This window comes from Lepidochelys kempii, chromosome 18 (genome assembly GCF_965140285.1).
Source record: "Lepidochelys kempii isolate rLepKem1 chromosome 18, rLepKem1.hap1, whole genome shotgun sequence".
NCBI classification, from domain to species: domain Eukaryota; kingdom Metazoa; phylum Chordata; order Testudines; family Cheloniidae; genus Lepidochelys; species Lepidochelys kempii.
In genome coordinates this window covers 16,608,789-16,633,003 of record NC_136397.1, presented here as the reverse complement: position 1 = coordinate 16,633,003, position 24,215 = coordinate 16,608,789, and the positions used below count along the sequence as shown (strand labels likewise).

Here is a 24,215-nt window from a genome sequence, read left to right as displayed (position 1 = left end):
TGCCTTTAAAATGGCATTTGGGGAGGTGCTGGGCTGACGGCCCTGGAGACTGTCTATCCATAGAACTGGCCCTGACAGACGGTGTCACTGTTCAGTCAGTGTGTCTTGCCCTGACCAGAAAAGACTACCCTTGCTGCTGAGAGGACAGTTTAGTCTCCATGTCTATTCAGTCATTCATCCCTCCTCAGAGACTGCCCTCTCCCCCAAAGAACTCCCAGGAGGAAAGCCAAATGGATTGGGGCTGTCTGTGATGTGAAAACCTGTCCAACAGGCTCAGAAAACTCATGGCATACAGGCCACCAAACAGCTATCCAGTAATAACAACTTCAACTGACAACTTTTTGTGAAATTCTCACAATTGCACTGCAAATTTGGAAAGATATGGCTGAAAATCTCCACACAAAAAAAGCACCTTTCTGGTCTAGTTCCATCAGGAATTGCAAAGATAGTCACAAGAATGACCAAAACCAGCCCAAACCACATCTTCAGAATTCACAAAGTGTTCATTTTAAGTTTAATTCCAGAAAGGTGTAAAAATTTGGGAGGGTTATTACTTCATTTAACCGGGATCATTCAAATCCCCAAGTTCACAGCCTTGTGTGTGTGTGTCTAGCCTTGTGTGGTGGCTCATAGCTACTCTAACAATGTTGTATACTTCTCTCTGAGGTCAGCTGGATGGGGGATACGCATGGGGGGTACATATGAGGATGGTATGTATGGGTACGGATGGATGAACGGATATGAAGGGGGTGGAAGTACATATGAGGATGGATGGATAAATAGAGGAGGTACAAAGGGGATGGGTGGACGGATAGATATCTTTGTTGACATTACGTTCTGTGTCGAAGTACGTTCCTGAAATGAAGATGAGGTCTCCCGGCTTCATGTGCTCCTCACTGGGCAGAGTGATGGGGAGTGTGTCATACTGATACGCCTGGTTTCCTGGACCCATGCAAAAGCCAAATTCCGATTTTAAGTCATGCACCACCTGCCGAATCAGTCCGCAGCAATCCAGGAAGAGCGGGGATTCGTACTCTGGAGCCGGGGAGCAAGGCAGTAGGTGAGCAAAATGACAAAGGAACCTCCCTTTTTATCCAGCAGGAGGACAGGAGAGTCGCTTTGGTGAGAGAAGATGCAGCAAGAGACAGCTTTGCACAATAATTCAGATTTGTCTAGGGGCAGACACACCAATGTATATTGTTCTTCTGTTTGCCAGAAGCTGGGAATGGGTGACAGGGGATGGATCACTTGATGATTCCCTGTTCTGTTCATTCCCTCTGCGGCACCTGGCATTGGCCACTGTCAGGAGACAGGATACTGGGCTAGGTGGACCATTGGTCTGACCCAGTAGGGCCATTCTTATGTTCTTAATGTGGATAAAACTATAATGCCCAGCTATGGGCCTCAATGCCATGCCCTAGAATCTCCGCCCATTTTGGAAACCAAACCTGAACTGGACCTTTTGGCAGTTTCGGTATTTTTTTCTCCTCCATTGTTTCTGATTTGTGTGGCCTCTGCATTTCAGGATGGCACTTGCAATTGGAATAGGAAGTGCCAAAATATTACCAAGATGTCTTTTTTTCATGGTATTTCCAGCTTGACTGGAAATTGGAAATAGCAGGAATCCCATGAGATTTCCAGCCCTAAGAAGTTAGGATATGCTGGATTAGGTCCAGCAAAATCACCTGAACTGTTGGACGCTTATAACTTCTGGACAAAAAAGGTTCACGCGTTGCTAGTTTTATGGCCTCACCAAATCCACAGGATCTATGTAGATGTTTCAGATGTAATGTGGATTATGCGGAATTGAAGCTTTGGAGATGGCTGGAAATTTTTCTTTTAATTTTTTTTAAAATGAAAAATGTCACTTTCACCTACATTTAAACATTTTGAAAAGCATTTAGGAACTTTAAACAACTTCTTGCTGACTACTTTTGTTGCTCCACTCCTCTCTTGTGTCCCTCTGAGAGATGTGTCGTACCAGCCAATGTCTGGTCAGTAGAACTGCTTGGGGTGAAAGAGCAGAATTTGACCTCTTTAGTCCTCTGAGTCCAAAGGAATCAAAGTTCCTAGATGGAGTGCCTGATGGTAAGTGTATGTTAGTCTAGGGATGTCTAAGGGAGCATGTGTCAATGGATAATGCACTGGGGTGTGAGTCAGGAGACCTAGATTTTATTCCCAGCCCTGCCACTGATCCTGGGCAAGTCACTTCACTGCTCCGTGCCTCAGTTTCCCCTTCCACCTTTTGTTTATTTAGATTCTAACCTCTTTCTCTAATCAGGTATATGTACAACTCCTAACACAATGGCCCCCTGATCTCTGATGGGGCTTCTAGGTGCAACCATAATGAGGATGACGATCATAATAGCGTCTAAACTGGGGTAACATGAATATGGAAGGGCCAAATTAGACACCCTTAATCTCACTCCTGACTATGGCTCTATGTCCTTTATATTTTTTATTTGAACGGCCAAAGAAGAGACGTTACCATTCATTTGTGGCCTAAGGAAGGCATGAACCGTCAGTAGGTTATCACCAGAGACAGTAATGACAATACCTGCTCCATCAGGGAAAAGGTGAATGGGCTGAAAGGGTCTGCACCTACTGCCCGGCTCGTGATACTTCTTGGCGTAGGGTACACCTGTGTAACTCTTTGCCTGCTCAAGAAACTTCATCCGCAGCTGCCACCGGTAGTCCTGAAGTCTGCTCTGTACGGACAGTTTCTTCCCTCGGAGCATCTGCAGCTCCTCCTGAATCAAAACACAAGGAGGAAAGGAGGAAAATCGGGCAGCAAGCCCTGTCTGTTTTTTCTCAAGACAAAACTTTTTTTTTTCTTTTTCTAGAGAGGAGCGAGCAAAGTCAGAGAAAGCCGGAGTCTGGCCCAAACTCAATTCTAGCTCTGGCTTGGCCCTGCATCCCCGAGTGAGGAGGTGCCAAGCCAGTGTGAATACTCTGGCATTTCTTCCTGGAGGTCACAGTGACCTTCAGCAACATTCTCTGTATTTTCCTGTTCGTGCTCGATGTGCCTGATTAGCTCCAATGCTCGGCTCACACAGACCAAGCCGGAACCTCGCCCTTGCTTTACCTTCCAACTTCCTGGTTTACACATCTCATGGCCAAGCCGCCTACATGTTACAGAGTCATATAGGAAAACCATAGGCTGGAAGGACGGCGGTGCTGCACCCTATGATATTGCAAATACTTCCAGTAGGTGCTACTCCTTCTAGGAAGTAATCCCTAATTGTTAGTGCACAGGAAGGACTGAGGGTTCAGGATTTCTGGGTTCTGACTTGAAATTCACTTTAACATCCTGTGCCTCAGTTTTCTCATGTGTAAAATGAAGGGGAATATATACCTTCCTCCCAGAGTTATGAAGGCAGGTTGAATTAACGGTCTGTAAAGTACTTAGAGACCCTGTACTAAAACATGCTATAGAAGTGCAAGTACTCTTCTATACTAAACTATACTTCTTCACAGATCTAGAGTACTGTGTATAGATACAGTGAAAACAGCAGGAAATTGCACCATCAAAAAGTTCTCGGTGACATGAAAAGCTGCAAAAACCAAGTTTGAGTAATTTGTTTTCAGAACGCGATAGAGTGGTTGCCTGATGTTACATTGTTGCTTAAGAAGTTTATGGTTGGAATGTTTCTACTAAAATATCTGTCTATGTTCCCCAAAAAAGTCTTACAAGATCTAGTGATGCAATGACGGCATTAAAGAGAAGTATTATACTCTAGTTCCATATAAGATATATCCAGATTTATGTAAGGAATAACACACCCACCCCAGCATATACAATAAGGTTATAATGCTCTTTCAGGATTCTCTTTACCATAAGCTAAGAGCACTGTACCAAATACAAAGAAAAAATCAAAACAGATAAAATAAATATTAATAAAAATATTAAACTGCATAATTATTTGAAGGATTCCTTTAAAAAATTAAAATAGGACTGATGAATTCACACTGCTTTGCACTTACACAGCACTATTCATGCGGGGACTCAACATTTTGTACAGAAATGAGCTTCCCCATTAAACACAGAGACAAAGGTACAGAGAGAGATTAACCAATTTGCTCAAGCTGATACAGCCAGTAAGTTGCAGAGACAGAAATAGGAGCCAGGCATCGCGATTCTCCGCCTTCTGCTCTAACCATTTGATGGACTGACTTCATTAAATAGATTAATGAAGGCAGCAGGCAGTCTGAGCATCCTATGGTAATTTTTTCTGCTGGGAAAGATGACGCCTGTCTATGAGCAAATCTCCCCTGGAAATATTATTGCTTCCCTCTATAGAAAGATACAGCGCTGGGAGGGAAAACTACTACCTGGGTAGCTTATGTGAGAAGTCTGGACTGTTTCTATATGATACAGATCATCCTTGTGTTTAGATGAATAGCAATGCTCTATTCAATAGAAACTATACTGAAATGAACACTTAGGGCTGATAGAAATGCACTGAATGACTGAATACCAGCCTCAGCCATTGGGTGACAGTATGGCATTTTCTTCTGATGCGGGCTGCGGGAGAGTTGGACTATCAAGAGAATCTCTTTCATTCAAAGATAGTTTTATGAGCGACTTGTGATGGCAGCTCATACATTCTGCTTGCCCTGTTTTCTTGCTCGGTCAGGACAGCATGTTTCTCAGGAAACAATGTTTTAATAAAGCTGGCCACAAATGCAGAGTAACAGCCAAGATGTAGCTGGCTCTGTAACCATTTATTATATTTTATTTTTTTCTAGCACTGCATTTGCACTTTCTGACAGCAGCAGTCTTTCCAGATAATGCCTTTTTTATGAGGTTAAGCACTCTTTGGGTGGATGAAGCCGACCTCTTGGAGGAAGATGAGTGTTTGTGTGGTTAAAGCAGGGGATAGGGAGTAAGGAAGGTCTCCTCTAGCTTTGCCACTGACCCACTGTGTGACCTGGGGCAAGTCACTTTGCTCCTCTGTGTCTCAGTTTCCCCATCTGTAAAATCCTCCCAGGATTTAATTAATGCCTATAAAGCACTTTGAAATGCTTAGTAATTAAGGCAGACTTTACTCTTGTGGCCTTCCAGTAATGAGGAGTGCAGTTGACACCCAAAAGCAAGCTGCATCCACAACTGTTGTGAGCTGTTTATATTACATTCTTATGGGGATTTTCTTCCTTTAGAATATGGTAGCAGGTTTTCAGGAGAGGCTTCTCAATATTCTGGAGTCAAGATTTGAGATATTCGACAGCCAGGGAGTACAGCAAGCAGCACATATGTGCTTAGCAAACTGTCCCTTTTCGGTATAGCTCTGACATTAGTCTCAAGTGCAACACATAAAGGGAGTGGCCTGATTTGGCCAGAGTCAAAGATTGGGTCCTAAATGTCCTCCTAAATAAGGCTATCTGCAGCCAGAGAAAACCAAAGGCAAAGAAACCATCATGCCACTGCTTACATGTGTTTCCTTACATGTGTTGCTAGTACTGGGTCCTGAAAAAAAAGATTCCTACTTGATCTACTGCGTCATACACATCTTGTGATTGTCAGAGAAAGCAAGAGTGCCGCTCATTGAGGAAACAGGCCACTTCCCCTACCAACTCCTTCTCATTGGTCCTGCCTCAGTGCCGGGGACTGAACTAGATGACCTCTCAAGGTCCCATCCAGCCCGACACTTCTATGGTTCTGTGACTGGACAACTGCATCCCTCGCAACATTAAACTTGGAAATTAGTGATGGGCCCAAACCAAATCTCTGGAACGAAGTGTTGGAGGGAGAGAAAGGAGAGGCCTCAAGTCTGGTTTCATGCCTTGGGGCTGGCTTTTAGGGTAGCTTTATAATGGGTCAAACCAGAACCTCAGATCTGAACACCTTAGAACTTTGGGGAAGTTCAGTTCCAGTCTACTAATGGAACCATCAACCAGGCAAGGATACGAAGAAACCAGCACCACCTCCTTCCTGCACGTGGAGGAAAGATATGGGAAATTCTTCTTATAGCGCTTTTCTTGTTTATAAGGTGCTTCTGCTATAAAATGATCTTGAAATTCGAGTCTTTGGCGAAATGCAACCCCCTCTGGTGCTCAAAAAGAGTCACACTCTGGGTCAGATAAGTAAGAAGGTCAGAACATTGTACAAGGGCACCTAGAACTGAAGTCACCTTTCACAATTTCATCAAACCACCATTATCACAATGGGCCGCATTTGCCAAAGCACTGAGCACCCTGAATTCTGCTTGAAATCAGTGGGAGCTGTAGGGGCTCAGCACCACTGAAAATCAAGTCTTTTGTGGGTAGAGACATTGTTGTTCAGGGCAAAAGCTGTCTGAACAACAGTGCATGTCCTTGCACCATCGCAGCCCAGTCCAAAACCCAGTGAAGTCAATGGAAAGACTCCCATTGGCATCAATAGGCTTTGGATCAGGCTCTTGAGATGCACAAATCCTTTAACTCGGAAATTCTTTCTCTCTTTCACCTCTCCCTGTTTCTTCTGAACTATGTTTAAGGCTCAGATGAATCTGAGCTTCTGGATTTTCAGCTGCAACTTATGACCCACCAAATCAGTGAAGTAACGTAACTTTCAGCCAGGCAGACCAGCTTAAGCGAAATGAGAATCCGCGTGTGAAGCGTGGCAGCCGGGAAAAGCAAAGCAAACAGCTATTGTGAATCGCCTTTCCCACCGCTCGGGGGGGGAGTCACCTGCCCTGCCTGAGAGTGTCCTGGCAGATACACTTTTATGCCTGTATTCCTGTGTGGTGTATCCTCACAGCAACTGACCTACGTCACCGGCTGCTCGTAATCAACGAGCCAGGGCTCAGCATACAGGAAGCGAGGCTGGTGTCTGCCCGAAAACAAGGTTAATTTCTAGCATGATTCCACTCACCCTTGAGCTCTTCCCCCTACATCAGCTAAGACAAGGTCTCATTACCGCCCCTTCCCTCCAATACACTGGATAATGAAGGCGCTGAACTGCTCTTCTCCTGGAGAAACGGAACAAGAGAGATTTCTCCAGTGATAACTGAGCATATCTGCTTCTCAGCATCCCACTAGCCTCTCGGCCTGCAGGAACACAGGAATTGCCAGAGTTGGATCAGACCTATGGTCCATCTACTCCAGTGTCCTGTTTCTGACAATGGCCAGACCCAGATGCTTCTGAGGAAGGTGCGTGAACCTCTGTAGTAGCCGGCAGTTATGGGATAATTTGGCCCCAACCCCTGTTTTCTTGTAACCCCCACTAGTCAGAGGTGGGGCTGCGTAGAACCTTAGGGATGTCACATTGCAGGGAGCACAGTTTTAACCTCGTCTGAGGAAGGTGGGAAGGGTAGAAACAGACACAAAGTTATTAGGGGTGAACCAAAAAACACACCACCAGAGCAGGGCTGAAAGGAGTGCAAAACTCAAGCCATTTTCCAACCGTGAAAATTCCCAGATTATAGAAAAGCAGATTTTTAGATGGAGTGGTTTGTGTGTTACTGTTTCAGGGGCCAGGACAAGGCCTATGAAACAGGAAAAGGTATGTATATTTTTCTATCAAAATGAAAATGGTTTGCACAAAATGCATTACTACCTGCCTTCCGCATCCTGCTGGGGTCTTTTCAGGGAGGTGCAGCTGGCAGGACAGTACTAAGTGATGAGACAGAACCACCTGGGCCCTAGTCCTAAAACTCTGATCTTGACACGCTGCCTGACCCCTGGCAAGGCACACAGCATTCGATTCAGCTTCCCCTCACTGAAGTAAAGAGAGAGACTCCCGAAGGACTTCAAGAAGAGCTGAAGCAAGTCTTTAGAGCCTGGTTTTCAGAGGTGCTGAGCACCCATCGTTCCCACTGACTTTGGAAAACAGGTGCTATAAAGATGCCAAGTATTACTGGAGGGGCAAATCCCCAAGTCCTTGTTCTTGCTCCATTGATATGTATGGGCGCTCTGCCTCAGTAAGGACTGAGTGGAATTTGGGTCTGGACTTTGGTCAATGGTGTTTCATAGTCAGCCATGCAAAATTGTTTTGTTTTTACCACACTTTAACCTCCCTCCCTGGGCCTTCCTGGTGGCTCTCCCTGAGTAGATAGAACTGTGACTGGGAGCCTCTCTCCTCTTCAAACTGCAGGGCCAGATTCTGATTTCCTAGGTGCTGGTGTGAATCTGGAATGACTCCATGGCAGGAGTTACTGCAGATTTCCACCAGTGTAAGTGAGACCACAACTGGGCCTTAGGTACTTGGCTTCTGCGACTCCACCGACTAGGTTCTGCCAGGCTGGGCGTTACAGGAACCAAAACGCAGTTTCAGGCAGCAGGTGTGGCAAACTGGGAGAAAACATCTAACCGTTGGCAAGCAAGCCCTGTGTTTTTTTTCAAGGGTGTTACACATTCCCAGACTACTCCCTGTGGTCTCTGTACAGACTTTGGTACTGGGTAGCACGGTGATGAATCATTTGGCTCATAGATCCAATGATCGCGGATTAACTTCCTCCTGGATTCACCCCACTCAACTCAGTAGCAGCAGCAGAGGGATGATCTCAGCTGTTTTTCCTTATTTACTTCTTCACTCTAACTCCCGCTGCCCACAAGGCTATACGCTGGGGAGAGAGATGAAAATTACAGTTCCTCCAGACCAGTGATGGGTGCCTCTCAAAAGGTTTGGAGGGTCAGTATGAATAAGCATTCACATATATGGGAGAGCGATGAAGGAGTCCAAAAATAGAATTACAGGGCTACTGCAAGGCTGGAGACTTTTGGCAAAGCCCAGGACTGGCATACCAGCGAGAACTATGAGTCAGGTCAAATGCAATGGTGGGGATGAACGCCCTGTGAACACGTGGACGACTGGGCGTGCATTCAGGGAGCAGGCTCAGGTTTGCAAGACGAAGGACTATTTGGAATTGTCCGACTGAGGAGCCCAGGCTGCCGTGAGGGGAGGCAGAGGAGGGGCTGCGGGAGCTCAGTGCTACCATGCATTGGGGCTGAACTCCAGGATTAAGGTGCATGAGCAGCCAGTGTCAGGGCCTCAGGACTGGAAAAACAGGAAGCACCGTAGGTCAGGATTGAGGTGTGTTGACAGAGAACTGGGTGGGAGAAAGCTGGCACAGCACTTGCCTGCCTTTGAAGGACAAGCTTCTTGATTCAATAAGGACTTGTCCAAACCCCACCATTCAGGCTGCTTTCAAACAGCTCGCCTCTCTCTTTCCCACCCATTTCTTCCCACTTGATCGACTATTTTCCTTCCAGTAAAGAAATGCCCTGGTCCAGTCATTGTTTTTAAGCTCAATACCCTCACCTGCCCCAGTCCTAAGGCTTGGGAAAAAGCTTGCCAGGCCCTTTGTTTGTGCATAGACTGCCAAGAGCCCATTGCACTGTTTCAGGTGATTTAACACAATCTGCAGTTGGCAGGGCTCTGGGTGCCTCTTCTTTGTTGCAGGTGCATTTTTGGCAAGCGGCAAGTGAAATGCTGAGCCTTGTCAAGAGCACTCAATCCACCTTCCCTGTCTGGGGCTGGCTGGCTGTGGAACAGATGGTTTTGGAAAAAATAAAGGGCAGGGACATTTTAACAGCAGAGGAGTGCACTTTTGATGAATGCTGGATGTTGTTTGCTAGTCAAAGAGAACCCACTTTTGCTGATGCAGAACCTCCATCTTGGGATCTTTTGGGGAGAGGTGAATCTGGGCTGACTCTGCTAGATTTGAATGCTCATTTAACACTAACTAGAATCAGGAATATTGTACCCACCTCTGTCTCTCTCCTCCCAATACTCTAATCTCTGCTCGTCCATCTCATTCCTTGCTTGCACTGTCCTTGAGATTGCAGCCCCAAGCAGGGCACATGGCTCTGACAGTGCACCTCAATCCTGACTTGCAAAATCCTCCATGCTCCTCAGTCCAAGCCTGCAACACTCGTGCTCTCCTTGTCTTCCCACTCCACAGCCTTGTGAATGCAATACAGTTTCTATTTGCAAAACCCCTTGCTATTGCATTCCTAGATCTCCTCTCAGCACCATTTGCTTGCATGACGGTAAGGGCTCACTTCCTCAAAGCAGCTCTTCTCGGGGATACTGGTGCCATCTGAAAGTGCTCTAGGTGAAAAGAGCATGTAGAGGTGCCACTGAGAAGCAATATGTAGGAGTGGGTAAATATTATTATGTAGCTGATTCAATACAGGACTGTCACCACCCCAGCCTTGCTTGGCCTTAGTGAGCCTGCAGTGAAATACTGAATAACTATTTTGATTTTAGAATTTCATACCCTCAGCCAAAGAGGACCATCTGGTGTGAGGCAACTTGCACAGACCTGGATGGAGGAGCACAGATTGCAGAAGGAAAGAGTTTGAAGGAGACACCAGGAAGTCAGTCTGTGTGCACATGGCTTGAATGCTAGCTGCTGTTGCAGAATTTCTGTGCAGTTCTTTTAATAAAGAGCTAAATTAGTTTTTCAAGCAGGGAGCCCTTTCATGCTATTGCCCAACAAAGTACGCGAGACGTGGTATTGTCCACTTTGTCATTGGTGCACGAGACCAATTGATACATGACCCCAGAGATGAAAGGACAGTGTTTGAGCTCCGCTTCACCTGCCTTCCCTGGAAAAGTAGCATCAGCCGCTGTAGCTAGTGATTCCTGCCATGTGAAAGGGGTATAATTGTTTGTAACCGTGACATGTGCTATTTGATTGAGACCAGAAAATAAAACTAAATCTCTTCCCAGCCATCCTGTTTGTCTGACCCTTCTTACATAGTGCCAGAGGAAAATTAAATCTTTGGCAAAAGTGAAGAAAGGGCCCTGAATCACTCAGGGAATCTGGCAAACGACTGGAGGAGGTGGTTGCAGCAGTTCTCGATTTTTCCTTTAATCAAGAGGTATTGCAGAGAACTTGGAGAGAATGAAGTCCTCCATTCTGCTACATGGAGTAGGCCCACAGGTATTGATGATCTGCATCTCTGGGGTGGTTGGGGGGAATCTGACAGGGGCTGCAAACTACTGGATAAAGTCATTTTGAAATTTCAAGAATGCTATGATCCACGTAAGAATGTCATGTGGGAAAAAGCACATTCTCTTTAGAAGAAACCAGCTGCCAGGTGAGATCGTGGACTATTCTGTCCCAGACCTATGTAATAAAAATTGACATGTGGAGCGGAACAATTAACAGATGGGCTTATTCACATGCTAGTGAGTGAATGTAGATGATCAAACGGGTGCATACTTCTCTGCAGAGCAGGATGGAAAAGATGTTCCTAAGGAATCTAATGAGGTGGTTACTGGCCTGGGATAAAAACAGAACAGTCAGAATCAAGCTCCCTGTTTTTAAAAAATATGACCTGGTCATTTTGATCAGACACAGACATAAAGGATTCTGTAAACCATGGCAATTTGCGTACTCTGGTCTCTACACACAGGGAATGTTCTTGGAAATTTAAAGATAAAGAACACAGGGGGGAAAACAGCATCACAGTTTGACCACTGAATACACTGCAGGGATTTCCTTGTCTGTGACTAACAGGCACATGAATGAATATCTGGGGAGACATCTTTGATTTTATACTGTAGAGCCCTTTTTAAAATCAAACTGCTTTAGAAAACACTCCCTCTTCTTTTACACACACACAGAGGAGGGGGATGCACTAAGCAGGGGCAGGGAGGTCAGAACTGTGAGCAAAATGTGAAAGCAAATGGATGTCTATTTAAAACAACTAGCTTTGAAACATTTCTCCACTGTGAACGGCCCTCTAATATGCAGTGTGTTGTCTCCATGGGACAAATTCCCTGACAAATCCCTCCTCTTCTGTGCTAGGGTGGGTCGAAAGCCAAGGAAAAGAAAGTCCGTTCCAAGTATGTCTTGCTCTCCCCTGACAATGAAAACAAACACACCTCACTGAAATCAATCCAAGTTGCTCCATTGACTTCAGAAGGCTTTGGATCGAGCTTGTTATTTTTATGGACTCTGGCCCTAAAAGGTCTGCTAGAGGGTATTGTGAAGGTCAAGACTATAACAGGGTTCAAAAAAGAACCAGATACATTCATGGAGGATAGGTCCATCAATGGCTATTAGCCAGGATGGGCAGGTATAGTGTCCCTACCCTCTGTTTGCCAGAAGCTGGGAATGAGAGACAGGGGATGGGTCACTTGACGATTACCTGCTCTGTTCATTCATTTTGAAGCACCTGGCACTGGCCACTGTTGGAAGACAAGATACTGGGCTAGATGGATCTTTGGTCTGACCCAGTAGGGCCGTTCTTATGGAGCCAAGATGTTGGGTTTGCTAGGGAGCTGCATGTTATAAAGAAGGAAACTGCCACATCCTCCATCAGGTTCAGTAGGCTTTGAATGAAGCCCAGAAAGATGGGAGCCAGACTGCAGCAGCACCATGGGATATCAGAGCGATTTATGGCAAAGCTGTGCTCCCATGCAGTCTAGCTTTGGTTTATAACTGGATGGCAGGGTAAGAATTTTTCCTTCTAAGCCAAGTGGGCACATTTTCTGGTGCCCCTGTGAGAAATCAGAGAGCACCTCACATTTGGGTTTGCTGCATATGCTCACACGTTGTGTCATCTTTGAATCAGACCATTCTGTAACACGTCCCCATGCAGACAGAGGGCCTCCTCTTTTCCAGCTGGAGCCAGCGTTGTGAATTGTAAACCCCTCTCCTTCCTGCCTTGATACAGGCTTAACAACCTGAGCAAGAACTTTAATATTGACACAGAATGTTTAATGTTTAAACAGTAACGTTGGCTGGCACAGATGTGGAGTATTGCACCGCCATACGCAGGATCCAGGTCTGAATATCACTCCCAGCCTTTCCACACCCGGGCCAGCCAGGGATGGGAGCAATCCGGACGTTGATGCTCTCAAGGGGAGAGAGGGAATGTTTAATATCAGCACCAGCAAGTCTCCTTTTCAGTAAGGGAAAAAGCAGATGTTCAGCTGAAAAATCATAGCTCTGCTTTCGGGCCACTTTGTGCCCAAAGCCATGGGCTGATGAGAGTCCACTTGGAACCATCACTGGGGTGAAATCCAGCCCTGCACAGAGGGCCAGCACAAGCCCTGGTTTATGAACCATAAGCGATGCAGCAAGCGGACAGAGTTGCAGAAAATAGATCTTTATTAAGCATCTATAGAGGCCAGAGTTACACAGTGAGAGGCCAGTTTATGTCTGGTAACAGCCCGGCCCAGGTTGCACTCCTGAGGCTCTGGTGATGCACCAAACTAACTCCCCCCCCTGAAATCTGACCTTCTTTCTCCAGTTCCACTCATAAGACCACTAGGTCTATGTACCAGTTAAGTCCCACTTGCATCCTCAAAACAGAGCTGAGCTTCAGTGGAACTGAAGTAGTGCCCTGACTTTATGCTGAGACTGCACAGGGGTGCATTTCACCTGGTTAGTGAGAGTGGCTATCAGCAATGTGCCACTTGGCAAATGTCAGAGGGCTCCAGTCTGAAAAGGACCATTGGATAGAAATGTCATGAAAAATTACATTTTGCCTGGGACAAAATGCCAAAAGCTTTAGCCTGAAATGTCATTTAAAACATTTGCCACTCTCCCATGGCTCTGCTCACAGCCCTGCTCTCCTGGCTAGGGTCTAGTGGTCCTCTCTTACCTGTTCCTCTAGCCTCATTCCCAGTAGCACACCCACTCCAGGCAATAAGCTTAAAAGCCAGCTCCTCCTTGAAAACAGAACAGTCAAGTTCTACTTTTGATTGCAAAGCCAGTTTGGGGACCAGAGGGCTCTGGGATGGGGAGCTGGCTCCGAACTGCTGATGTTAATTTAATGTTTTCCTGAGAGAAATGCTTCTCTCCTTGTGTCCAGTCCTGAGACAGGCTGAGAACCTGGAACTCTCAATGCCGTGGAAGTTGCCAGTGACCAGTGCATCCAAGGATTGGCCCCTGACTGTGCTTTCAGGATACTATAGGGTAGCTTTCTTCCAAAAGTGCCCAAAGGGCTGGAAAGAAGGATCCTGATCATATAGGCTGCTGAGCACCTCCTGAGAGGTGTTGAGGGCCCTCAACTCCCCGCTATTAACCCTGGATGACAGAATGGACAATACCCTGGCTGATTACTGCAGCCCACATGAGATTTCCCAATATAGACATTGTCTGTTTTATGAATGTCCTTCTCACATGAACTGGGCAATGTACCAGTTACGTTGGGCAACGTACCAGTTACATGCACACAGGAATTTAATATTGCACCTTAAGAACCCTGGAGCCTAGAGAATTGGCAGGCTGCAGAACGGGAGGGGTTTGGGCACTATAGCAACATGATTTAATAAATGTCAGGGTGCAAAAAGGAAGAATGAAGCAAAAGACACAAGGGGGCACGTTCTTATCTCAATTACACTAGTTCAAGCCAAGAATAATTCTATTGACTTTAGTGGGCTTACCTGGGATTTATACCAGGGTAGCTGAGTTCGGAATCTGACTCAAGCAATTCAGGAGGGAGAGAAGAAGGATCAGATGTGACCAGGGACACGTCATTTTTAAAAAGCTTATTTTAGTGACTGTCAAGCCGCTGGTCTTGTCTGTGACTGTTGTAGAGCTGCCATGCTATACAGATTCCGTGCACCTGCCTTTGATTGCTTAGGAGTTTAACAATCTCTTTCATAAGGTCAAACTCCAGTGGAAGGGTGAGGCTTCTGCAATAGACCTGTAATAAAATAATCAGCTGGATTTACGCACCCACAATATGGTGCAGGCTTCCTAATCAGTTGTGGAACTTGCCCCCATAGCAAACTAGGCTGGCATTTTAAAATGGACCTAGGGGAGTTAGGCACCCAATTCCCACCGAGTGTCAATGGGGTTTGGGCACCTAATTGCCTTAAGCTCCTTTCACTAGGCCAGCCTTAAATTCTTTGGCCCTGATTCTGTACTCCATTGCAGCCATATAAATCCCGAATAGCTCCCCTGAAGTCAGTGAACATCCCCCTGATTTACTCTGGCATAACTGAGATCAGAATCTCACCAGCTTAGATATTGTTCTCAGTCTGATACGTGGTGAATTTATGAGCATAAATTCTGTAATCATTAGTGGTCACCTAGTGGGCAGAGTCTCAGGCTTGAGACCTCTGTGTTTGATTTCTTGCGTTAATATTAGTTACATAAATCCAGCATGCTTCACACGGGATCATAACCCTCTGCATCCCTAGCAAAAGCTTGCGGCTCATTTAGTCATCTCTTTTCCTGGCTTCCAATTTTGTAAAGTGCTTTGGGAGCATTTATAGGTACAATTCACTGACTGACAGGATTCTTGTTCAACACTCGCCAGCTTTTCCTTTAGCTCCACCATTTAGGCTAACTAGTCTTGCGTCCTCCTTAAAAATGCCCTTAGCTCACTTCAGAATCCAGAGCTGTTCAAGTCTGAACCTGTTTCCTGGATGCCTGATGGAATCTGGAGTGATGTCAGCAACAGGTAGAGTAAGTCAGGAATCTTCTCCCATGGCTTGGCTGCTCACAGTTTCGGGGCAGGAAAGAGATACATTCAAATGCTTTCGGCATCAAGCTTTTGATTAGCGCCAATTTCCTGATCGCCTTTTTACAGATATCCCAGTGCAATCCTTTCAGCGGGCTGTCAAAGGCAAACAGATGGGTACTGGATAGATATCACTCCAAAGTTACTGCTGTAACTTTCAGACATGGACCCCCTCTTGGGGTTGCGAGGTACACACAGAACATGCCATGGCTGAAAAATAAGATACTTTAGAATGACACATGGGGCCACGTTTTCCTAGCCTTAAATCAGCTGCCGTTTTTGCAGTTGCATTTTTGCCGGCACAAATAGTTGCAGAGACAAAACTGCTCCCACAGTCCATTCTGGCCTCCATTAAGGTCATTTAATGTCGACATATCTGAGAGGCAGGCACAATCAGGTAACAGAAACCCATCTGACATTGGTTATGGCTCCAAATAATAGTGGATTCAGTTTTGCAACCACATTTACATACACCACACTGACCACAGAGACCAGCCTTTGAAAATCTGAACCACACTGCTCACACTTTTCCTATGTGAGTGGAGTGCAGTCCCGCAAACTGAAGTGCTCTATTTATCCAGCATGGCCAGTAGCAATAGGGGCTTCTCTGCACTGCCTCAGGTTTGCACCTTAACCCGGAGGGACCACTTCTAGTGCCCAAGTCAATCTATGGCTTCTTGTCTGAGACAGCTAATTACGGCATCAATTAGCATCAGTTCTGGGAGGCACCATTTGTAAAGTGAATGCCCACTGGGAACTAAGCTGACCGGAAACTAGTTTCACACAGGACACCAACCATCCATAAGAGATAACAATGATTCATTCAGTCACAGTCAACCTGGGGTGGATTTGAACCAACGACCCAGGGGTGAAAGGCTTTGCATCCATAAGCCGCCTAGTCCTCCGTGCGGTTAAATCTTATAAATCCTCATTTTAAAATATTCCTTGTCCTTGGGAGCTTTTGCAGACGGGGCCTATTTTTACTACTACACCCCCTAGAGATCAGCTCCCCAGCACCGGAGATTAGTCCCTTCATGGAACGGTGCATGCACGTGCTGTGAATCGTTCCTGACTCGAATCGTGTTAATTTCACACATGGTCTGCTCACAACCGTTTAAAATATAAGAATTTGTGCTTGATGCTTCTGCATCTCACAAAGGGGAACACCCAAATGGCTGGTTCATTCTCACAAAGCCCCTGACAGTTACAATGGTGGCCTTGAATGTCCTCGCCAAGACCAACGAGGCAGCGCTGGGACAATGATTAACTTCATGTTCGGGTTCATAAAGGTGGGGTCTGGTTGCTTTCTGTGAGGTATTTCTCAATGGCTTGTGCCTAGCAGTATAAACAGGGATGGGCAAAGCTGCTCAGCTCCAGTAAGAACTTAAGTTGACCCCTCGAACTGAATCTGTTCTGAGAGCCAGTGAAGTTCTGATCATTTTCTGCCCCCTCCCCATTTTTTCTCCCCCTCTGTACTTCTTGTTCTGGCTGAAGCTGGGACTGAACTAGCTGAAGGAAGGCTGTTCTCATCAGAGCTGAACCCCCAAAATTCGACTCAAACCCCGTCCAGATCTAGAGAGTCTCAGCTGGTTCAGGGTTGGAAGGGTGGCCCAACAGTGAGGGTGCTAGCCTGGGACTCAGCTGAGCAGGTTCCATTTCCTCCGCTACCAAAGACTTTCAGTGTGACCTTGGACAAGTCACTTAGTCTTTCTCTCTGTCTCAGTTCCCTATCGGTAAAATGGGGCTATCCGCATTTCCCTGCCTGATGGGGATGTTGTAAGGATAAATATATTTAAGACTGTGAGGAACTCAGATAACACAGCAATGAGCACCATATAAGTACTTAAGAGAGAGAGAGAGAGACTCAAATTCTACTTAAGTCCTCAAAATATGGTTCAAATGGGACTTCAACTCTGACCCGCTGCACAAGGGAAAGTTTCACCCTAACTTTGTGCTTGAAACCATAAATAGGCTCTGGTTCATTCCAAGACTGGGCCTGTGTTTGTCAAACGTTTTGCAAGCCTCAGTGAAGCTAGTTTGAATTTTGGGTTCTCAACAAAGTCTAAAACTGAGAGAGTTCACCCAGCTTTGGGTTTCATTGCAGATGTTTTGCAAGGCTCTCGTTATGTGGCCGTGCTGATTATTATTAATCATGTTTATTACAGTAATGCCTAGGGACCCAACCAAGAACAGGGCCCCATTGTGCTAGGTGTCCAAATACCTAGTAAGACACACTCCTGCCTCAAAAAGCTTGCGATCTAATTAGACAAGACAGAGCTAATGCCTGAGGAAAGGCCTTGCACTGTGAACCTGTTAGCACCTGTGTGCTCTAGTCCAGACACAAGTTACTAGGCCCCTGTGCTATTCAGTAGTGGAAGAAAACTGCAATAACAGAGTTAAAAACAGGACTGCATCTTGTTGACTTTGTTTACCATACAAATGCAGCTGGCTTAGAGGCTTCCAGACTATTTGCTTGTAATGTTGTTTTTAAATACTGTATTCTACAGACAATTCCTGTGTTGTTGAAATGAATGCTTCTAAAATGACGTTTTTTTAGGACCTATTCTAAAAGAGAAAAGGCGCAGAGAAAAGTCAACAGAGCCGAAAGAATCACAAGTCATTAACTCATCCTAGTGTTCTAGGGTTACCTTATTCCAGGGGCAGTAAACCTTCTTTCTCCCTTTCCATTTGTTTATCCAGCATTTGGGAGGAGACGCACACAGATAGTGAATAATGAGTTGGGCTAGCAACAGGAATGGGTGTGTTTAAAGTGGATGTTTGGTGTGCAAATATAATTAGCAATCCAAATGAAGCTATTCCTACCTGGAGTGTTTGCTTAGCCTCTCCCGTGCCCTGGCCTGGTTAATAGAGTCCATTAAACCATTTACCTTTGGAGATGTGGGTTCAAATATGGCTTTGATCTCAAGTGAAATGCTTTTGTCTCAGCCAAGTCCCACAAGGTTTGTATATAATATATTATAATGTATACAATTTAATATTAGAGGGGAAGATTTTCAAAAGTGCCTACAGGATCTAGAAGCACAAGTCCCCTTGAAAGTCAGTGGGATTTGTGCTCCTAAATCCTTTAAGGATCCTCTAAATCCTCTGAATATCTTCCCTGGGTTCTGCTCCCTCTGTTGTCCAGGGGTCAATTTATTACTACTACATTATATCACAATTTGGCCTGTATGTCCTCCCAAACTCCCTTCAGGTACCATCATCTGGGTATCCTCCAGTGGATTGTACAAGGCGTACACCGCTCACCAGGCTCAGTTCATAGAACGCTGCTGAATCTGCAGCCTAGGGACTCCCAGGGAACGATGGGATCATCAACCAGCCTGGGGCAGGGACGGATTGCTAGTGTGATGGCTATTTCTCAAAAAGAAAGGGAGGACTTGTGGCACCTTAGAGACGAACACATTTATTCGAGCATAAGCTTTCGTGAGCTACAGCTCACTTCATCAGGTGCATCCACAGCATGCATCCGATGAAGTGAGCTGTAGCTCACGAAAGCTCATGCTCAAATAAATGTGTTCATCTCTAAGGTGCTACAAGTCCTCCTGTTCTTTTTGCGAATACGGACTAACACGGCTGCTCCTCTGAAACCTGGCTATTTCTGATACTCACATGTTGCATTGGATGTGCGAGCACACACGCACACACAAAATACCTTTTTCCAGTCCAATGGGAGAGAATACTCCCTCCAGCTGACATAGCATAGGTCCTTGGGGTGTACTAAATAACCCACCCCTGGTGCCGCCGATGAATTTCACTTTTATCTCACAAGGAACAACATTTCTCTCCTGGAGAAGCATCCCTCAACCTCCCCATAACAACCCACTGAAGACAGGAATTCAGGTTTCTTTGAAAGTGTTGATTTCCCAAAGGGCTCAACCAGCAGAAATCACCATGGAAACATTGCCTCTTCCAGAAGTTATACTGACATACCTGCATCCTCCCACTTCATCCTGGCTTGGCAAGAAGATTTAGATATCCCGCCACCCACAAAATATACACACATCCTCCCCGAGCTTGGGCCATCAGAAGAGATGCGTGCCTCTTTATCTGGGAAGCAGAGAAATACAGCTGAGAAAAGGGGGTATAATTCATTAAGTAGTTTCTCCTACATTTAAACCCATTCCATGAGCCAAAACATATATTCGGAGTTCCCACAGAATCTAAATGTCCTGAACTTCGTGTTTGAGTCAATTTAGATTACAGCAGCGGTGCCAGGAGCAGCTTGTTAAATGTGCTGCCATGGGAGCTGACTCCACCTCTTCCCACCTCACCTAGAATAAACTGATAAAGGGAAAATAAAAGGACTTTTCCACAGAGGAAGGTTAATTAAGAAGCTTCAGCACAGACTTCGGGATTGATCTGAAGGTTGACGTCATGAGGATTCAAGGAGGAAAAAAAAACTAAATCACATGGACGGCAGTGAAAAACAGCCCTAATCTTTTGTTGATTGTGCTGTCTTGCCCACCCGATGGTGCTCTGAAGGGGTTTTAATATACTAGGCTTGTCTCCTTTATTGTTTCCTTATGATATATATAAAGAAGGCCCAGAAGTTTGGAGGAGTTGAGGGTGTTTTTTCCTACTTGTTTTTTTACCATCGAAATCTTAGGTGTGTCAAGTCTGCTCTTCCCTGCTTTTGCTGGATGACCTCTTGGGAATCTCAGATCATGCTTATTGTGAGTTCTAACACTTACATTATAAGGGTGGGAAGTTCTGAATTTCAATAAAGACATTCTATCTCCAAAATGTTGAAACTATTAGGAAGTTAAAGCAAAAGACTAGGAGACTGGACATATGGCTTCTATGCCTGAATCTGCCACTAATTTCCTGTGAGATCAAGGACAAGTCCTGCCCCCTCTCTGCCTCAGTTTCCCCATTGTAAAACAAGGACAGTAATAAAGCAACTTATTGCCCAGGGTTGGTGTGAGTCTTAATTAATATTTGCAAAGTGCTTGGAGTACCACGGGTGAAAGAAGCTGCATGAAGTGCACCGTGTCATTACTATAAAACATTATGGCTGCAAATAAAGTCAATTTTGAAACTCTGCTCAGGGTAGATTTGGCAGAACCATGAGTTGGTCACTGCACTCAAGATAGGTCAGGGAACAGGAATTCTTTAGTGGCTACGTTCAGTATAATGCTGTCCTCAGTAAACGGTGAATACCCAATTATGCAAAGAACATTATGGAATCACAATCACGTAATTCCACAGGATGTAGCTAATCATTTTACTTATGCGAATCATGAAACATTAAGTGAGCCAAAGATTTTCAATTGTACAAGAGGGTTAGGAATTCTCCCAGCATCCCTAGGGCATAGATCAGTTACCAGCCATAATACTATTCCTTCTGTTTTAATTATTGAATTTTATTTTAGGGCAGTCAAGCATCCCCTAAAAATGTCCAGTGGAAGAAGTCAAACACTAGAGCGGTCAGAGAAATGCCACGTATTTGTTGTTGGGAAATTTGCAAAATATCCATTTTTTTTCCCCCAAAAAAAAATTTCCAGCAAAACTTTTATAATTTGGCAGGACAAATGTCACAGGTAGGATGTTGCCAGCAGGTTATGGTTGATGACTGGAAAACACTGGAAGTGAAATCCTGGCCCCATTGAAGTTAATGAGACTTTTGACATTGACTTCAATGGGGCCAAACCCTAGGTCTCTTAGAAGTTATATAGGAGGATGCATTTGACGATAGGGGGTGTAAAATAGCATTTTTCCACCAGATTAGCCTGCTAATTGCTGCTTGTTTCTGAAGGCCTGTAATGCATCTGGAGAGTTTATAGCAAGAAGCATTACAGGGGGTTGTTTTCTGACTGTCACGGGATTCCGAGCACATCAGATGCAGAAATGTTTACAGCTGTGGTAGGCCGTGGAGTGGGGGATGGGAGAAGAGACAAGGCAGAAAATACGACGCTTTTGATTGGAGCTACAATTACAACTCAAACCTTACAAGCTTGAAGAGAGGACCTATTAGACCCCAGTGGGTGTGGATTATTATATGTTTGCTGGCTCAAAAAGATGAATCACATTTGCTGCCATAGCCAGAATCCAGAGGCAATCATAGCTACGGGGCAAAGCCATCCCTGCTATAATGCCTTTGAACATAGGTGAGTTCCAGCAACAGTGAACAGGCCCAAAGGAATTTTTCAATAGGAAGGATCTTTAAGATTTTCCTTCCAAAACAACAAGCCCTTTTGATGCAGCTGCACATTTCAGAATGGTTTCTGTCTCCTGTTAAGTGAGATGGAAAACGTGGGCATAAACAGCAGCTTATTTTACCTGCTGTTTCCTTGCAATAAGTCCTTGAGCAACAATGTAAGGTATAATTACACCAGCGAGAAACTCAGATGACTTCAGTTTGTTCCTTGTGTGGGTACAGGCTGTTCTAAAGGAGCTCCATCTTCCCACCGTCTGCTATTCAAACTCAGATAACCCATTTGGTGGGACTGTGTTTGCTTCCTCTGTCTCACCTATCAATCAAGGGAAACTAGATGTTTTGCTGAAAGGCGGAAGCCTTTCTTTCAGAAGATTTCTTTGAGTCTCTCTTGTCTGACGAATATACTTTTATCTCCTACAATACTGCATTTATCTCTCAAGCAACACTCCCCTTGACTTATTCCTGATTGCAGAAACAGGAGTCATAATGATTATGCTGCAGTTATAGAAAAAAAATATGTGCTGGAAGGTTATAAGGGGAGTGGCCAGTGGTATTTGTATGCTCCTGGTAAAGAGTGTTAGGGGTGTTTTTTCTGTGCAAAGGTTTTCTCTCTTTGCTGGAATTCTGCATCTTGTAAACTGTAGTATCTATTTCATTAGAAAAAATCTAGGGGATTTTACTATTTAGGCAAATAAACTTGTAAAGCCCCGGATCCCAACACAGACTAAATTTTAATGTATTATTTGCATCCTCCCCCTCCACACCTCACCCCCATCAGTCCTACCCTTCTCTGTCATGTGAATTTGATGAATCCAGGTGAAAATGGATGGGGCACAGATTGCCAGTGACACACAAGTTAGTCCTCCAGGTGTTTACAAGTCAAAGTGACATTACTTTGATGTCGCTACAGACTTGATTTTAAACAGGTAAAGCTGCATAAACGAACATCTCTCTCTCTCTCTCTGCTTGTGCTTGTCAAGACCAGGTTGTTGTTTCTTTGTATCTTGGTGCTGTCTACACTCTGAAAATCTGTCTTCATGCAGGTTTCAGAGTAGTAGCCATGTTAGTCTGTATCAGCAAAAAGAATGAAGAGTACTTGTGGCACCTTAGAGACTAACACATTTATTTGAGCATAAGCTTTCGTGAGCTAAAGCATCTGATGAAGTGGGCTTTAGCCCACGAAAGCTTATGCTCAAATAAATTTGTTCGTCTCTAAGGTGCCACAAGTACTCCTCATTCTTTTTGTCTTCTTGTAGAAGCCAGTTAAAATACAGAAGCAGCTAATTAGCATTGGTGCACAGTTCAGCCCCATGAACCCTTCAAGACAGAACTATTACTTTAAGCTCACGGCCTGGAAAAGTCCACTCTTAAGCTCTGATTGGGAACACAATTAAAACAGAGGTCTGACCCATCTATAATATAAAACTATGTTTTAACCCTGGCAGATGCTACTGTGTTGTAATTGGCTCATGCAAGTTGGTAGCTTTTCATAGTGCAGATATAACCAAAGTTACATTTGTTTCAATGAAAGCTTCTCTTAAAAAGCTTTCCAAATGGGACATCTTATTTGGACCAATCATAAAGCTGAGATACACACAAGTGAGCATCAAATTACAGCATTATTTGTCTGTGATAGGATCTGTTGGATCACCTGGAATTTTCAATCAGTCCCATTTCTTTAAATCCTGAATGACATGATTTACTCAGTTGCCTTTCTATATTACACCACTATTAATTTCTATATAGTCCATCACTCCTTGGGGCAATAATGTCTGTCTCAGTCATCAGTGGAGAAGTGCTCATCCTACGTCATGAGCCTGCATTCTGCACAGTACCTTAATCCCACCTAAGCATGAAGTGGTTGTACTCAGTTGAGCCTGCTGATTGGGTGAGGTGATGGCTGCAGTTGGGAGAGGAGGATTCCTGGAGGACTTGTATGTGTCCAGTCATGTAGCTGTCAAAAGACAGGGAGCATGAAGGAATCAGGAGCAAAAGGCTGAGCTTGTAAATTCTGTGGGTTGGAACAGCAGCTTCTGGGAAGGAAGCTGGATTATGTGTGACTCAGTGCTGGAAGATTCAACGAAGCAGAGGAACGGTCCTCTGAATCCCAAATGTTTCCGACCCCTTGGCTCTGTGCCACGTAAAGCCCTGTCCCAGCTACGGTCGGCCACTAAGGCATCCTTAAAACTCACTGCTATTGGGGAGCTGTGGATCAAATCCTGCCGTCCTTCCTCATTCCAAGCTAACTTTAAAGTCACAAATACTGGCTTCACAGGGAGTTTTGCCAATTGAAGGAGTCAGCTAAGAGTTCCAGATTTTCTCCCCCCTCAAAGCGGTGTTGTTAAACATCAGTTTGGTTTTGGAACCTCAGATATTAATGTCCTTTATGGAGATGTTTAGCACCAGCGAACTGATCCAAAGCCAACTGAAGAAAATTAAATACTCCCTTGACTTCAGCCAGCTTTGGATCTGGCCTCATGGGCACTGTTTTCGCTACAGAATTGAATCCGGTAACACAATGCAGACCACAATTTTATGCTCAGTGTAGACAAGGAAATGTCATTTTCAATATCATCTCTACTGGGACCAGGATTCAGCCTTGTTTTCATAAATGAGTAACTGGCAG

At 45.0% G+C, this 24,215-nt stretch overlaps 1 protein-coding gene across 2 annotated transcripts in view; it reads right to left on the bottom strand.

Moving 5' to 3' along the window:
- The window catches only part of TTLL10 (tubulin tyrosine ligase like 10), a 97,874-nt gene that overhangs the window by 53,787 nt on the left and 19,872 nt on the right, over positions 1-24,215 (bottom strand). Inside the window, exon 2 of one of the 2 annotated variants that reach the window (XM_073316743.2) lies at positions 2,558-2,750. In XM_073316743.2, coding sequence (XP_073172844.1) covers positions 2,558-2,738 — 181 coding nt within the window. In that variant the 5' untranslated portion in view covers positions 2,739-2,750. Of the gene's footprint in view, positions 1-2,557; positions 2,751-24,215 lie in introns of those variants that run through there. The other variant, XM_073316742.2, reaches the window with a different exon arrangement.